The sequence below is a fragment of the Melanotaenia boesemani genome, chromosome 2 (genome assembly GCF_017639745.1).
Source record: "Melanotaenia boesemani isolate fMelBoe1 chromosome 2, fMelBoe1.pri, whole genome shotgun sequence".
Taxonomy (NCBI): Eukaryota; Metazoa; Chordata; class Actinopteri; order Atheriniformes; family Melanotaeniidae; genus Melanotaenia; species Melanotaenia boesemani.
The window spans coordinates 33,967,340-33,983,358 of record NC_055683.1 but is presented as its reverse complement, the minus strand read 5'-3'; the positions used below and the strand labels follow the sequence as shown (position 1 = coordinate 33,983,358).

The following is a 16,019-nucleotide window of genomic DNA, read 5'->3' as shown; positions in this document are numbered from 1 at the left end:
AGATAGCTGAAGTGGTGGGTATGAACAAGTCCTACCAATGGCTAGAGAGGGCTGGACTGAAGGACAGCACAAAGGCATCACAGGAGCAAGCCTTGAGTACCAGGGCAATCGAGGCCCAGATCTACCAAACCAGGCAGGACCCCTGGTGCAGGCTTTGCAAAGAGGTCCCTTAAACAATCCAGCACCTCACAGCAGGGTGCAAGATACTGGCAGGCATGGAACGCCATAACTAAGTAGCCAGCATAGTGTACAGAAACACCTGTGCAGAGTGTGGACTGGAGATCCCTAGGTCCCATTGAGAAACACCCTCCAAAGAAACTGTGGGACTTCCTGTGGGACTTCCAGATACAGACCAACAAAATGATGGTGGCCTACGAAACTGGACATAGTGACCATGGAAAGACAGCAAAGGAAAGCCGTAGAGATCAATGTAGCCATTCCTAACGATGGCAATATCAGGAAGTAGGAATATGAGAAACTGGAGAAATACCAAGGACTCAAGGAAGAGCTGGAGAAAGCCTGGAAGGTGAAGGCAACAGTAGTACCAGTGGTCATCGGAGCACTGGGGGCAGTATCCCCTATATTGGAGAAGTGGCTCCAACAGATACCTAGAGAAACCCCAGATATCTCCATCCAGAAAAGTGGAGTCCTAGGAACAGCTAAGATACTGCACAGGACCCTCAAGCTCCCAGGACTCTGGTAGAGGACCCGAGCTTGAGATGAACAGGAATATGGGAGGTTGGGTGAGGGAGAGTTTATATATATATATATATATATATATATATATATATATATATATATATATATATATATATATATATATATATATAAACTGATGCACAAACACTAGCACTTCATTGATTACAAGCCTTAAGCCATATCACGAGTTTTATTAGTTTTATTTTATTATTGATCAACATTATTGGCTGTTTGCATAGTCATCACATCTGGTGGTTTTATAACTAATATCTTCTTAATGAAATCTAAAACTGTCTAGACAGACAAATATTATCAGTCGGTAAGATGAAGCAGTATAAATGCTGATTTATGATCAACGACATGGTCATGTTTGGTCATGTTGATGTAGAACAAAATATAGAAGTACATCACATGCTGCATTTACTTGCCTTTGGGCATCTGATGTTTGCCCAGGTAAAGGTCAGTTTTTTTATTATACTTTCTATATAAAATAACTGATGATCAGTACACCAAACAGTTATAGCAAGCTTTAGAGCATTGAGTTTGTTTGCTGCAAACAAACTTTAATGAAAGTTTAGCACAGAGATATTTTTTTTTCTTTCATGTTTACAGAGACCTAAACAAGGCTAAAAGAAAATCCACCATTCATGTATTCATTCATGAGAAACAGGAAAAAATTGTCTTCAGGTTTTAAACACATAGTTTAGCATGTTGCCACCAGGAAATTAATAATGGAAAAGTTGTAGCTGGTTTTTGTTGTGGTTTTTGTGAGCTAGGAGAATAAGAACAAATAAAGGCATATTCCTTGAATGCATTAAAGAAACCTAATTTATTTTGGAAGGATGGTCAACATTCATCATACTGGTGCAGCACAGACAAATTATTTTCATAGTCTGTAAATTTATTTAATTCTGAGTATAATAACATAAAAATTATGGACTGAGGCATTACGTTGTGTTCACAGTCAGGCCAAGATTAATGTTTCATGTAGGGGTGTTTGCTCTTTCTTACCAGCATTGTTAGGGTAGGAGTCCATGTCCAGGTAGGAGTGCTCCTGGGTCTCATGTGGCCCTCCGACTACCCCTCCGACCTCCCCCCTCTCCAATCCCACCAGGTCAGAGAAATGGGGGTGGTGCTGTCCCTGCTGGCCCAGGGAGGGGTAGAGGGAGGAAGAGGAGTGGCCCTCTTTCCTCTGCAGCTGCGGGGGTAAGAGCGATGACCCCGTAGCACCTCCGAGGCCTCCGACACCGGCGCTTCCGGGCAGCAACCCTGATGTCAGGCTCAGACCTCCACCCTCCTTGTCCCGCCATGGCAGCCAGCAGAGCTTCCAGGAGACGAAGAGAGAGACGGAGAGGAGGACGATGCCACAGAATGTCACAATTACCGACAAGAGGCTGACAGAGATCTCTGTAGAGGACCAGAGGAAGAAACATAGAGGTTAAAAATAGCAACACCTGCCAATCAGCATGAGGCTGATGTCTTTAGTTTATGGGTATTTAGACCATAGACATTTGAGGAATAGAAAGGGAATCAAAACAATCACTAGTAAACATTTAATGTTTATCCACTGAAAACAGACTGAGACAATGAAGCAAGAATAAAAGTCTCAGATCCACATGTTTGCAAAATATCCAGCTGGTCTGTCTGGCAGATCTACAATGCCACCATAATTGTTTGTTTTGTCTTTTTTGCCACCTGCATGAATAAAAACAACAACAACCTCATCTTTATGCTATTGGTATTTGCACATTAACACATCACACATATGCCCAACAAATCTACAGTAAACTGCTGCACAATCAACAATCCACACACCCGCTTAACACACATACGCGCTCTTGCCACAATATCTACAAATCACACATCAGGAAGCAGGAGAGGGAACCTGCTGTAAGCGTAATTTGCAATTTGCAGCTATTCTCCGAAGCTCATATCCCACATTTCAATCTAGAGCGTAAAATGGGGGCAAACGATGGCAGAGTGGATGTTCTTGAGGAAAAAGACGAGACAAAGTGGAGGGGGTGGGGCAAGCAATTAATGAAAAAAAGGGGATTAAAAACAGTGATGTCTCTTTACTATATGTCATCCTGCAGCTCCTTGCGGTTATGAGCTTTTTAATCTGTGCCAGCTTAAGGATTGGGTCTGACAAATGGGGGTGGTTGGTGAGATTGTGGATGTTGGGGAAGATGGATAATGACTCATCTGAATGAAAAAGTGTACAGACGAAAAGAAAAGCGCAGTTTCATCATCAGACTGCCGGGCAGCTCCAGCAACAGCCTCCGACAAACAGAGACCATAAATGAACGGGAGCCGACATGAGCATCTGGAGAGCTTTGGAACTTTTATAGATGGGGTTCAGAGCATCTGCATGTGTTCCAGCCTTTATAAATACTAAATGAATATTTATGGATAAACAGACTAAATATACAATGAATATTTATTATTATCCTGTGCCATTTGAAGTCTTTCTTTTTTTTTAAATATAAATAGCATCTTTTGGTCTGGTGACTGTCTTGACTAAAAGTACCAATCAGAGTCCACACTGAATAAGTCCTAAATCCCTGGACATAAATATGCATGGATTATAAGTAGACCAGGAAGATTCATTACAATACTGTGTGGAGATTTCGCAGACTGTGTACTCTTGTCCACCTTCAGGCTTCTGAGTAAAAACTGTGTCTTTTCCTCTTTTGGGTTCTTTCAAGACAACAACGCCACTAATTAGCAATCCTTTCTATTTGCAAGCAGGCCGTGCAATCTATCGCCGCTTGTGTAGAATTGCACCATGTTGCTGCTTTTTCTTGAAATCCCTTTTTTCCTTTATTCATTTAATTTTAAAAGGTCTTCATAAGCAAGACTCAGACAACATGAACATGAAAAAAGAATGAAAATTTATTTATAATCAGCTGACAAGACTGAGAGAAATGTGTGAAAACAAGACAAAGGCAGCCAACCTTCCAATTGTGGGCTGCATCTCCCGGAATTCAGTGTTTCCCTCCCTGTCTCCTGTATAATCCCCTCAAACACCCCTCATTCCTCGCTGTCATTTCTTCTCCCGTGCTGGCTGCCGCTGCACGCTTTCCTCAGCATCTGTCTCTTTCTTCATCACCTCTACCTTCTCCCCATCTCCCCCCCTCGCTCTGCCTCTGTTTCCTCGTTCTCTCTCCTCTGTGAATTATTCATCACTCTGTGTATGTCATTAATCAGCACTTGTTCAAAAGATATGATTGGGGGACCGCGAAGGTGGGGGATGGGCGAGGAGACATCGATCTGGCTCGGTGGAGAACAAGATGGGGTGGGAATTGAGGAACAAGGGATGGAAAAAAAGGGAGAGCAAGGTGAGAATGAACATGACGGCCGAGATCAGGAGACAGGAAGGGGGAAAAGTAATGGAGTGGGAGGGGTGATGAAGTGGAATGAAGAGAAAAATAAAGGATCTAAACAGAATGGGCTGCAGGGTGATGATAGAGGAAGACGGAAGAAGAATGCTGAAAACAGATTGGTTCACATGTTGAAACAGACATATGAGCTGACTGGGTTTATTCCAATGAGGAGGTAGAGGAAGAGGAAGCGAGGAAGGCTCATAAAGTCGATACAACTATCATGCTATGGGTGAAAGAGTAGAAACCAAAGAGGTAGTTATATACAGAAAGAAGAATGGATACAAAAAAATGGAGCAAGGTGAGCTGACAATGATATAGAGGAAAAACCAAAAGAGAGGAGGAGCTTTGGGATGTGAAAGGTTAATGCACTGATCTGTAGGGGAAAAGCAAGATGAAGAGACAGAGGAATAGGTTGTGTCTGGTTGGCGAATCAGGGTACGCTGATAAAACACTGTTGTGATCAAACGTGTGCAGCGACTGTCAGGGGTCAAACTACTTTCCTCCATTTGTCTCTCTTTACGGCAGTCGCAGTACCTTCCAGAGCACTGATCCTGCCAAAGATCCATCGCTAATCCACAAAGCATAAAAGGCAAGTCAGCAGGGGGATAGGTGGGTGGGTAGCGGGCCTGTGAAGTGTGCCATGAAGCGGGACTGAGACTCCCTGTCAATCAGTGACTGATGCAACCCTGCTGGGAGTCGTACATTGCTCCACATCAAACGCGTCTCCGCTGCTTACACAAGCCATTCGCTGACAGCTTTCGGCAATAGCAGTCCTCTGAGGGATCTGAGTCTTCCATCAGCAAACACAGAAAAATCACAGCTGGTAAAGCGAGAAGGACCAATGCCTAAAACCATGGCATGACATTTCTTCATAGATCCATCCAAATCTCTGGAGGCAATACGCAGCCAATCCAGGCTAATCTATACAAAGCCATAGATCCATACTAATCTGCATTTCTCTTCCAAACGTCTCATGAGAACTCGTACACAAAGCAACAGTTCAACAGGATGTACATCCTCTGACTAGTGAGGTATAAATAAATCTTTTTTGGTAGAACAATTACAGAATCCACCTGAGACGTTTTCTTTTTCTGTTGTTTTTAAGAAATGGAATGACTTGTACCGAAGCCATTTCAATATCACACATAAATATTTCATGGTTTGTTGTTCTGAGTGTCCCTCATAACCTCGGTCAGGTTGTGTTGTGATGTGTTGATAATAGAAATATTAATCTAATGGTACCACTTTTTTGAAAAATCATAAAATGGGAATCAAATTATAAGTTGCACAAGAAAGCTGGTGATCAGCTCTTTGCAATCCTTCCCTGTAGGCTCAAAAGGTCTTTATTATCCCCACCCACAGAGTGTCTGTGGTCTTCCTAAATAGAAAATCAAAACTTTTGTTGTTTTCATGAGGAGAGAAAAGCGTATGAACTTTATAGTATCTTTTGCAACTTTAGTGACATTTTGCAAATAATCAGAACTATTTAGAACGTGCTGAACATGTTTATGCACAGCAGATGAGCTATGCTTAGGAAGTTTGTGACAGCATGTTATCAGCTTGTTAAACAAAACATGAATCAAGTTAACCACAGCTCCTATCCCATAGCGATGTCACTCATGAGCGAGCTAGTTCTGAGAGCTGATTCTTTGTAGTGAAAAGAAGAGCTGAATCTTTACAAAGCTGTTGGACTAATTTTTTCATTGTAATACCATGCAGCCAATCATATACAAGGAAAGACTGGGATTATGTGAAAGAAGAAAGTGGGACAGACTATCAGAAGACAGTGAGTGTAGTGGTACAAAAAGAGGAGAAATAAGTTACTCTAAGGCAGTGGTTCCCAACCTGGGGACTGTTTAGAGCCAGTGTGGTTTAAATTTAAGCCATGTCCACACAGCAATGAGTTGAGATGTATTTGCTTACATTTTTGATCATTTTGGTGTTTCATTGACATGCAACCAGTGTTTTGGGAGCCTAAAAACACTTCAAAACAAATCAAACATGCAACAGTGCAAAAGATTTAAAAAAAAAAAGTAAGGCTATATGTTGAAAATTATCTTAACATAGGTTTTATCAAAGGAAAGTAGTCAACCAGAATGTAGCATTTATTGTTCTCCAGGTGTGTCAGTTACCTGTGTCCATCTGTCTGTTGTGACCCCTTAGCAGGTAGTTGAACTCCTTGCATCGTTCGTTCTGGCTGTATCCCCTCGGGGAGTTGAAGCACAGCTCCTCCACCAACACCAGCGCCTTCTTACACAGGTCTTCATCCCAGTCCCCCGACATGCTCCAATCCGCATCGCACTCTCACCAGCAGTCAGCCAATGACAGCGCAGCCCTCGCCGCCCTCACCAATCGGACGGCACCTGGAGAAGTACAGTGTTGACCCGTCCACCTTTCGCAAGGTGTGAAGTGAGGGAAATAAGGCAGAGGAAGGTGAGGAGGGGGGCAGCAGTGATGCAGGAAGAACAGGAGGGGCTCCCTGCAGGGTGTCTTGGTCTGGATCACAAAGACCAGGCAGACATGCCCATGTACGATTGAGCGACACCCTCCCCTCTCACTGTCCCTGAAAGAGATGTAGGAGAAAATCACTAAAGTGAATCTAAGGACATAAAAGAGTACAAATCAAGTTTCTGGCAGACTGGTCCTCTTTGCCATTAAGTGAGAACACGGACGCCAGAACCATCAGTGTGTATCCTTAAGATCAGTGGCTCTGATGCATTAGCATTCCCTCTGAGGAGTAATTGCAGGAAACAAGTTTTATAGGGAAAAAATTTTAATTATGATCATGCTGTAGGCTAAATTAATGCCAAAATTCCTGATATGTGATAAAGTAGCATTTTACCCTTATCTAGTTTCAAGTCATGCTGATGAGCCTCATGTTACCACCACAGTGGTGGTAACATAAAAAAATTTGGTATTTAATCCTTGCACACAAAAACTAGTAACACATAGGTCAACAGATTTTCTTAGACTTAGAGGTTGCTCCAGGCAGGGCACACTGCTACTTCTACTAGATTTTCATTTACCTCTTTAAGTCAGCCAGGAAGAAGCTCTTGGGTAAATGAAGGTGCCATACAAAGTAGATATGGCTGAAAGGATCAAAACAATGTGTCAATGAGCCTGTGATAACTTCTAAGGGCACAAACAGAGTTTTGGGCTAATTGTGTGGGCTTAGTCCACAATACATTTTATTAATTTCGGAATTATACAAGGTAAATATGTGGTATTGTACAAGTATTATGCGAAAGAAGTTGAGGATCTTCTGTACCTATGACAAAGATTGCAACAGAGATCGTGCTTAATCTCACGGGCTTTCATTTTTATTTTAGAAAAAGCTTATTTTTCTCTTTTGTATTTATCAAAAAATGAACCTCCTAACCCTAATTGCAGCCATATTCTTACACAACAATGTGCACACTTAATTGCACATAACCATGTTGGTATAATCTCTGGATATTATATATGGATATTTTTGTTTTAAAGTCTGAAACTTTGTGTATTCTCATAATTGTGTGTTACTTTTGCTATAATTAACACCAAAATCACTGTAGGAATGGGAGATGTTTTCTTTATAATAGTTGTTCTTTATGTGTCTCTTGGCTGACCATCTACAGTGATGTGAAAAACAGATTAAATTCTACGGCTTTACGTATCAAAACATTAAACAAAGGTCCTTACCAGGTCCTGTCATTATTTATTTATGCAGTGTGTGAAAAACTAAACCCTCCACATGATTCAGTACTTTGTAGAACAACCTTCAGCAGCAATTGTTAACTGTACAACACAGTCAGTCACATTGTTGGGTCATTTTGGTCCATTGAGGTTTGCATTTGTTTATCCACAGCTCCTTTATCAGGTTGAGGTCTTTACTTTCACTGGGCCATTACAACACCTTGATTCTTTGTTTTGTTGAAGATTTGCTGCTGTGTATTGGCTCATTATCCATCTGCACGACAGTTTCAGCCAAGCTTTAGCTATCAGTCCTATGAACTCACATTTGCCGCTAGAATACTTTGGAAAACAGACATTTTGAGTGACTGAAAGGACCCAGTGCCCCATATAATCATTTCTTCACCACCATGCTTGGAAGCCTGTGCTGACATGCTGCGTTTAGTTCTCTCCAAACACAACGCACAGTGCAATATGTCCAAACGTCTCCACTTTGGTGATGTTGTCCAAAGGACATAATTCCTGAAGTATTGTAAACTGAGTTCAAGTTGTTTTTAGAGTGAATATGCTTTTCCCTGCACCCCCTCCAAACAAACCACACTTGTTTAGTCATTTTGTAATTGTGCTCTCATGAACTTTAACATTTAAGATGCTAACTGAGGCGTTTGGAGTCTGAAATGTATCTGTAAGCTCTCCATGGTCTGAGTTTGGAGTGAACTTACAGGGACTCCAAACTGTTTGGATATCACCCTTTCCAGACTGATAGGTGGCAATAATTGCTTCTCTAAGGTAGTTGCTGATATCTTTCCTTCATATAATTGTGTTTACACATGCCTGAAGGAACCAGACCATCGAACTGCTGAAACGTCTGCTTTTATTGAAGTGCTCAAATGCTGATGATCAATTAATCAAGTGCATTTGATTAGCAGCACCTGGCTGCTACTTATCCTCTTAAATTATATGGAAGGAATGAGGGTGGGTTTCGTTTTCACATGCTGCTTCTGCATTTCAGCTTATTTTTAACTGTAAATGACAGGGTGTAAAATATCAAGTGGTGTTTATCTAATGTTAATTGTAACATTATTTTAAGGCCTACGAGTACCTTTTATTATTCCATTTTTGATGCATAAAACCTTTTTACACATGATCCTAACTTTAGATTTAGCTTTAGGTGCTGTAATAGAGATAAACTGCCTTGACAGAAAATAAAATAAACCACATTTTTTTTATTTTAAAAATGTAATAAAGCAATAGATAAAGGTGTAGTTTAGATGTTTACCTTTGTTAAACTCAGCTATCCAGGTTCTGTGGCATGTTGAAATTACAAGCCAGAGCAGAGACACTCTACATGGAAAGTTTTCTTTGGAACTGGATTTAGCTAAGGGACATAGAGGGATCTCTGCAGTGCATACATAACCTTTAGCTTGTTATTTTCCCTAATGATTCCAAGATCCAAAATGGAATTCAGTAGATGCTTTCTTTTTCTTTATATCTCCACTGCAAGCTGGGAGCAGATTTAGGCTTTTTGTCCTTTAGCTCCAACAGAAACTGGTGTAGTTTCGTGCAGGTGGTCGCTCCAACACATCAGCATGGTATGGAAGCCTCGGTCAGACTTGTGGAGACTCTGTCAAAGCTCTCCAACAACACCTGAAAAACAATACAAAACAATCAATCAACTAAATGGGGTTAAAAATAAAACAGGTAACACTACAGTAAACACAAACAACAGCAAAGGCACCAATGAATTAAACCCTACATCAATATTCAGAGGAGAACAAAATCTGACCCTTATCATAGAGAGTTTTTCTTGTCTTTGCATCCAGGAGAAACCTGTCTTCTGTCTTTTTGATCCCATTCTGTCAAAACAAGAACAGGTCAATGCCCAAACTCTGCTTTCTCACAGTCTGTAAGTCTCCATGGGCTCTGACCGAAGAGGATATGTACAAAGTAACTTCTAATAATACTGATCCACTGCAAAAGCCCTAGTATGGAACATATAGTGTTACAAACCTTGTACAAGTGATGTGGTTGGAAAATAAATCACCGGCAAAAAGACAATGCTCATGATAAGAGGTCAACTCACTTTTCCACTGACTTGTTTTGTCCTTGTAAAGCAGTGGACCTATTTCTCAAGCAAGGTGCCACGTCAAATGCTGCAAGGACTATTGATCATCTGATGTATGTTGTTCTGTGAAATGTCAGCGTCAGTCTTTATGCAGTGAGTGGCACCTCCCTTGCAAAGTGCTCCTTATGTGCCCATCTGTCTCCCTGCCATCAGTCAGTCACTGCATTAGGGCAAAGACATATTTCACTCTCAACAAGATCAGAAACAAGAAGCGCTTCAACTCAATTTCTGCTTTTCTGGCTTTTACGTTTCCTCTTGTTTGAGCTCTCATTGTCATGTCAAGAAAGTCTGTAAGTCAGTCCATTTTTCTGTCCACCCCAGCCCAGAAATCTATCCAAAACGCTATCCAAACCCAACATCCTGACATCCTGCACAAACCCTCCCTCCCTTACTTCACTTTCACTCTCTCCCATTAAGACAGCAAATCTGTTTGAGTGACTTAAAACCAACGATATCTCAATCTGAGAAATGGCCGTCTGGCACAAAATTGGCTGCCTCGGATGCCAGTGAGAGCATCAAGAGGCATCAAGAGAGAGAGGCAAAAAATAATTGAGGACAGACAGACAGATAGAGCGATTGTATAGCAAGAGATGGAGGAAAAGGAAGACAGAGAGAGAGGCATAATTGAGATGTTGACATTAAATTGAAGGAGAGACAGATAAAGAGGGAGGAAGATTTGGAGCACTAAAGGGTACAGAAGAAAAAAAAAATCATAGAAAGCAGTGGCGAGGGTGACACAGCAACAATGGTAATCAAGGTTTTGGAGACGCAATTTCCTCCAAACCAAATATTTACAGAGAATGGTTCTTCATAGGTAAACATGCCCTCAGAAATACATTGGCTAATCATATCAGTTGGATAACGCTGAGCCCAGAAACATATGTTCCTACTGTAGGTTACAGAGTTACACTAAACCTGCCACAGACGCTCCATTGACTGCTGCTCTGCCTGAGATCAATACTCTCAGGGAACGAATACGCCACAACAGAGACCGGTCGAGCAGAAGGGTCACTGTCCGGCTGAGTGGAGAAGACAGGATTGCGTGCAAGGTCACAGTCTAATCACACTACGGAGGAAGAAGAATCAGTCCTGTCCAATCACATAACAGAAAGAAGATGAGAACTGGATGAGATCAGTCTCCAATCATGGAAAAAATAAGCCAATCAGATCACGAGTTAAATCTGGCCTGAAAAAAAGAAAAAAAAAAAAAAAAGAAAAAGAAAAAGGCAGTTGCACCAGACAAAAATGAACCAGACAGCCGTTAGTAGCTAGATATAAAGCCAAGGGTATATCAGTAAGAATGAGGCTGCAAGTTCAAACCCACGTGGTTGTCCTTGAGCAAGATACTTTGCCGGTCGTTATAGCTGCTCCTGTTAATCTCTAAGGATAAGAGCATCAGCTCAATGACTCATTTTTAAAGCTCACCCCAGCGTTTCATCCACAGCCTAGCTTACAGGTGATAAAGCAGATAAAACATTTATATTTGCATCCTCTTTTAATGAGGGGAACGTAATAGTATTTGCAAAGGAGGGCCAAGTTTGATTATACAATAACCAAACCTCCACACCATCATAATCTCATTTTTCATGGCTGAGGAGTACACTAATACATAACTGATATTCAGCGCAATCACTTTTTTAAAGAAAAAAATCTGTTTTCTTTCTCGCTCACCTGAAAATGTGAATTTGATTAAAAAAAAAAAAAACTGCAGAGGATAGGTTCTTAAGAAGGATCATGTCAGCAAGTATGACGGAAATCTCAAATCGCTACATGGGATCTGTCTCTGTGGGAATAATCACACACCTCAGTGGGGTTTGGGAATTAAACTGATAATGCATTTAAAACACTGCTGTCAGATGTGATGCGAAACCTAGAATTCATCCAGATGCAAAACCACAACTTTAGCTGCTTCATCATTTGGCTCTGCTATATGTTTATCTATTAACTGATTAAATAAATCACTAAAGTTTTACTTACTTGAGGTTTTCCTGAATTGAATCTTAGAGTTCACATCATAATCAGGGGGATTTAAGATCATGTCCTTTTTTTGCTGTTCATTAATATCTCTTTCAGCCCCGTCTTATTAACCTCCTCCTTCTTTATAAGCTTAGACTAATGGGAATTACTGTTTATTGCTAAAATGTCTCACTCTTTTATAGGGAATAAACTGAACACCTTTGTAATTACAAAACTGAGCACAGTCAGCCGCCTTTTTCCCTGCATGAACATAATGTATTTGCAGACAAAGGAGACTAATCCATTGGTTATACTTAACAGGATGTTTCAGGCAGATCTCATCGAACCTGCTTTCAAGTCCTCCTATTTGTTGCCACGGTTTTCCTTTTGTTGTCATCTATACCTGGAAGTCATCTTTAATTGAACCTCTCATTTTTGCCCTGGATGTTTTTATAGCCACCCCCACCCCCTAAAGTCTGCAAATCAGCTTAAGTGTATAAGCAAATTTCACACTTCCCATGTTTCCACCTTTATGGCAGTTTTGACAGCATTTTCTTTTTTCCAGTCTGCTGAGCTCTACAGACTGGCAACTTAGCTCTTTGACCTCTTCCTTTCTGCTCTTGACTTTGATGCTGTCTGCCCTGCCTTACCCTGCTGGGCAGTATCATGTTGTGTACCACCTCAAATCTATGTGCTCATGTACCCTTAGATCACCCGCCATTCGTCAGGACTATCACTGATTCATAGGGGTTATGACCTGTCTTTGCCAGTGCTGGAACATCCTCCTTTTTGTTTTGCATCACTTCCTTTCAGTAATGTCTGTCTGAGACAGTGCTATCATCACTCCTTTCTGCTTATTCATCTGTGACAGATTGATGCAGGGGGGTAAACAAATAGGGCTACTACAACACATCTTTTTGGTTACTCCACTGGAGCGGCACTGTGTTTCACCGAGACAGAGATGCCACCATATGAGGCCAAGATTGAGCATGGGGATATTAATGTCTATTGACTAGAGGTAATAGCTTTGCTGTGCCTCAGCCTCCAGGTTTTTCCAATTTAGTCTGTCCTATAATAGGTCTTGGAAACCCTTTCAGCAAATAAATAACATGAGGTGGGTGAGAGTGAGACTTAATATCTGTTTAAGAACATATATCTCCATAAACATGCAATCAAACACCCCATCACATTCAAGTAGAATCTGTCGCCTTTTATCTCCACCTATTTCTGTCCCACATTCACACATATCAAAGGTTGCAGTTGAAGCTTCCACATCTTACCACTCGGGCCGGTTGGAGTGGAAAGTGTCTAAATTATCTATAACATGGAACAGGAAATAGAGAGCAAGTGGCCAGCCAGGAATCCAGAGATGCTGGTGCTGCTCTTCCTGTCTCCTGCACAAGTGAAGCTGCAGAGCAGGACCCATTTACAGACAGGGAGTGTAATCTCGCACACACACACAGACGACGGGCCACCCTGACTTCATTTTTCACCGACCATTATGTCAGAGTGACTCAGTGTGTCTCAGTTTTTTTTTTTTTTTTTTTTATAAACTCGTTCCTCTCCGGTGGGACACCGGATCATCTGTAGCTTTGATGGTAAAGGGGTAGGGAGAGAATGGGATGGGGTGGAGGCCGAGGGGGTGTGGATGGAGGTGGAATTACGCACGACTTACGCACGTCAACCTGTCTTCTGTGTATTTTCTGCGTGCTCGTGCGCGCTCCCCCTTGTCTGTTTGTCCCTAAATCTCGTCATTCGCGTGAAAACAAAGTTAAACCATTTGCCACCAGCGATGATCGCTTCTGTTCATACACCTGTAATACAAATCCAAGCCTGTTACTTGTTCTGAAGGCTTGTACAGCCTACTTCACCTTATAGACTGCCTCCCTGCCTCCACACATACATCCCACTATGCCTGAGGTATATAGGCTACCTTGCAATGGCAGAATGTAATAAAGAGGAGCTAGGGTGAAGCACATATAACAGGCTTTACATTAAATATTTATAGAAAACAGCCACATGCTGCTAGATTTAGGGCATATTCAGCAGAGCCCAGTGCGGGATGCAGGATCAAAGGGAGATTTGATGCGAATAAAACACACACACACGTATCGTTGATATCTTAGACGGTGAATGCACGCTGTCTACAGGCGCAACAAAGCGAGCATCTTCCTACCTTGGCTGCAGAAACCACTGTCTTCCTCTGTGACCAGTTTCCGATTTACGAGCCTCTCCGCTGGTTTAGTCAGATGCGACGCTCGTAAAGGGCCATTCCGCCCTCTTTCACTTAGTCCACCCCCCCTCCTCCTCCTCTCTGTCCTCTCTCCAAGACGCACCGAGCAATAAGCCCCGCAGCCGGAATGACAGACTGAGAGGGAGAAATGAACAATATGATATGTCTCCCCTCCCCTGTTTTACCTCCGGTTTCCAGTGTTCTTCTCTTACATTATCCTCCCCTCCTTGTGTTTTTTCCTCCTCTCCCTTTCACTATCCCCTCCCTCTCACTCTCCCTTTTTTGCTCACTCGCTACCTCTCCTTCTTTTCCTCCCTGTGCTCTGAATACTAATACTCCATCTCTCCTCTCTCTTCCTGCACAGACCGGCCAGTGCTAAAGACATACTGATGTATGTGTGGTGATGGTGACAGTCTCTGAGCCTGCAGGGTACATGGTGGATATGAAAGGTCCTGGATCTTGTTTGGTCTTATTAGTGATTTGATTAGATAATAATCCCCCTAGAGATGACCCCTAGAGAGGTGAAAGGGGTGTTGGTAGTGGGAGGGTTGGAGAGGGCATATTAAATGTTACGTTTTTTTTATGACAGCATCAGTGGGATCAGAAGAGTAAGAGAGGTGGTGGGGGTAGGGGAGTGTGAGGGAGAGGTGTTGCTTGGATGTCAGGTGGTAGAGAGCAGCAATGGGATGGAGGGTCAGTGTTGTTCGGCTTTCAGCCAAATAAAAAGGACATGGCTTCCAGCTTGTTTGGATGTGCGCTGGTGGGTGCATGTTTTAATATGTGTGTGCACCATGGAAACAAGCAGCAGAAGTAACAGAGGCCATGATCTAGTTAGATTGAGACTCGGCTTATTGGAGACATGATTTGATTATGATATTCCTTCAGGCCTTGTATAAATAGGAGGGGGCACATAAAGATGCTCTTCTGTTTTTCTTCTGTTCTTCTGGATTGGAAATAGGTTTAATTGAAGCTTTTTTTTTTTTTTAAGTATTCCTGAGGGTGATCTGTCCTGGGGAGCATATTGTGGAGGGCAGTGCTGTTTGAAGGTAATGTGGATCTCTAGGCAAACCTAAACTGTGACTTCCCAAAAACAAAATATGTAAAAAAAAATGCACTTTTTTTTTAAAAACCTGAAATTCCAGCAGCAACAACAAAAATTCAGTTTTTGGCCCTTCATTGGAATGCTTTGAACTGAGGTACTTTTAAAGTGTATTTAAATCATTAAACAAAATATCTTTAAATTCTCTCACAGATGGATTTTATCATATGAACTACTAATAATTTAAAGTACAGCACAATGATGATTTTTTTACTAGATTATACTGACATAATAATAATAATAAATTTTATTTCAAGGCGCCTTTCAAGACCCAAGGTCACCTCACAAAAGACATAAATCAATAAATCTTTGTAGTTTGGTAATTACTTAAAATCTCCATGATTAAACAATACTTCATTATCATTCATTTAATGGGGTCCACATCTTCTGTAGGACTAATCACCTTGTCTAGAGCAGTGGTTCTTACTCTTTCTTTACACTGGGGCCAAACTTTTACAGAGTGATCCAGGACCCATTCAAATCTTACTGTATTTGTTTAATTGATCTCACTTTTGGTTTAATTTGTATTCAGTAACTAAACCAAATCCCCATGAAATTCAACAGCCAAAATCTTGTGAAATATGATTAAATACACACTGCTCAAACAAATAAAGGGAACACTAAAATAACACATCCTAGATCTGAATGAATGAAATATTCTTATTAAACACTTTGTTCTTTTCATAGTTGAATGTGCTGACAATAAAATCACGCAAAAATTATCAATGGAAATCTAATTTATTAACCCATGGAGGTCTGGATTTGGAGTCACACTCAAAAGTAAAGTGAAAAAAACACACTACATGCTGATCCAACTTTGATCTAATGTCCTTAAAACAAGTCAAAATGAGGCTC

At 41.4% G+C, this 16,019-nt stretch overlaps 1 protein-coding gene across 1 annotated transcript in view; it reads right to left on the bottom strand.

Annotated features, from left to right (window-relative positions):
• The window catches only part of syt3 (synaptotagmin III), a 39,943-nt gene extending 25,575 nt beyond the window's left edge, over positions 1-14,368 (bottom strand). Inside the window, exons 1-4 of the mRNA XM_041974995.1 lie at positions 14,009-14,368; positions 9,031-9,398; positions 6,215-6,645; positions 1,711-2,106 (exon numbers count right to left, since the gene is read on the bottom strand). Of these exons, the coding sequence (XP_041830929.1) occupies positions 1,711-2,106; positions 6,215-6,365 (547 nt within the window). The 5' untranslated portion in view covers positions 6,366-6,645; positions 9,031-9,398; positions 14,009-14,368. The remainder of the gene's footprint in view (positions 1-1,710; positions 2,107-6,214; positions 6,646-9,030; positions 9,399-14,008) is intronic.
• Positions 14,369-16,019: the final 1,651 nt, after the last annotated feature.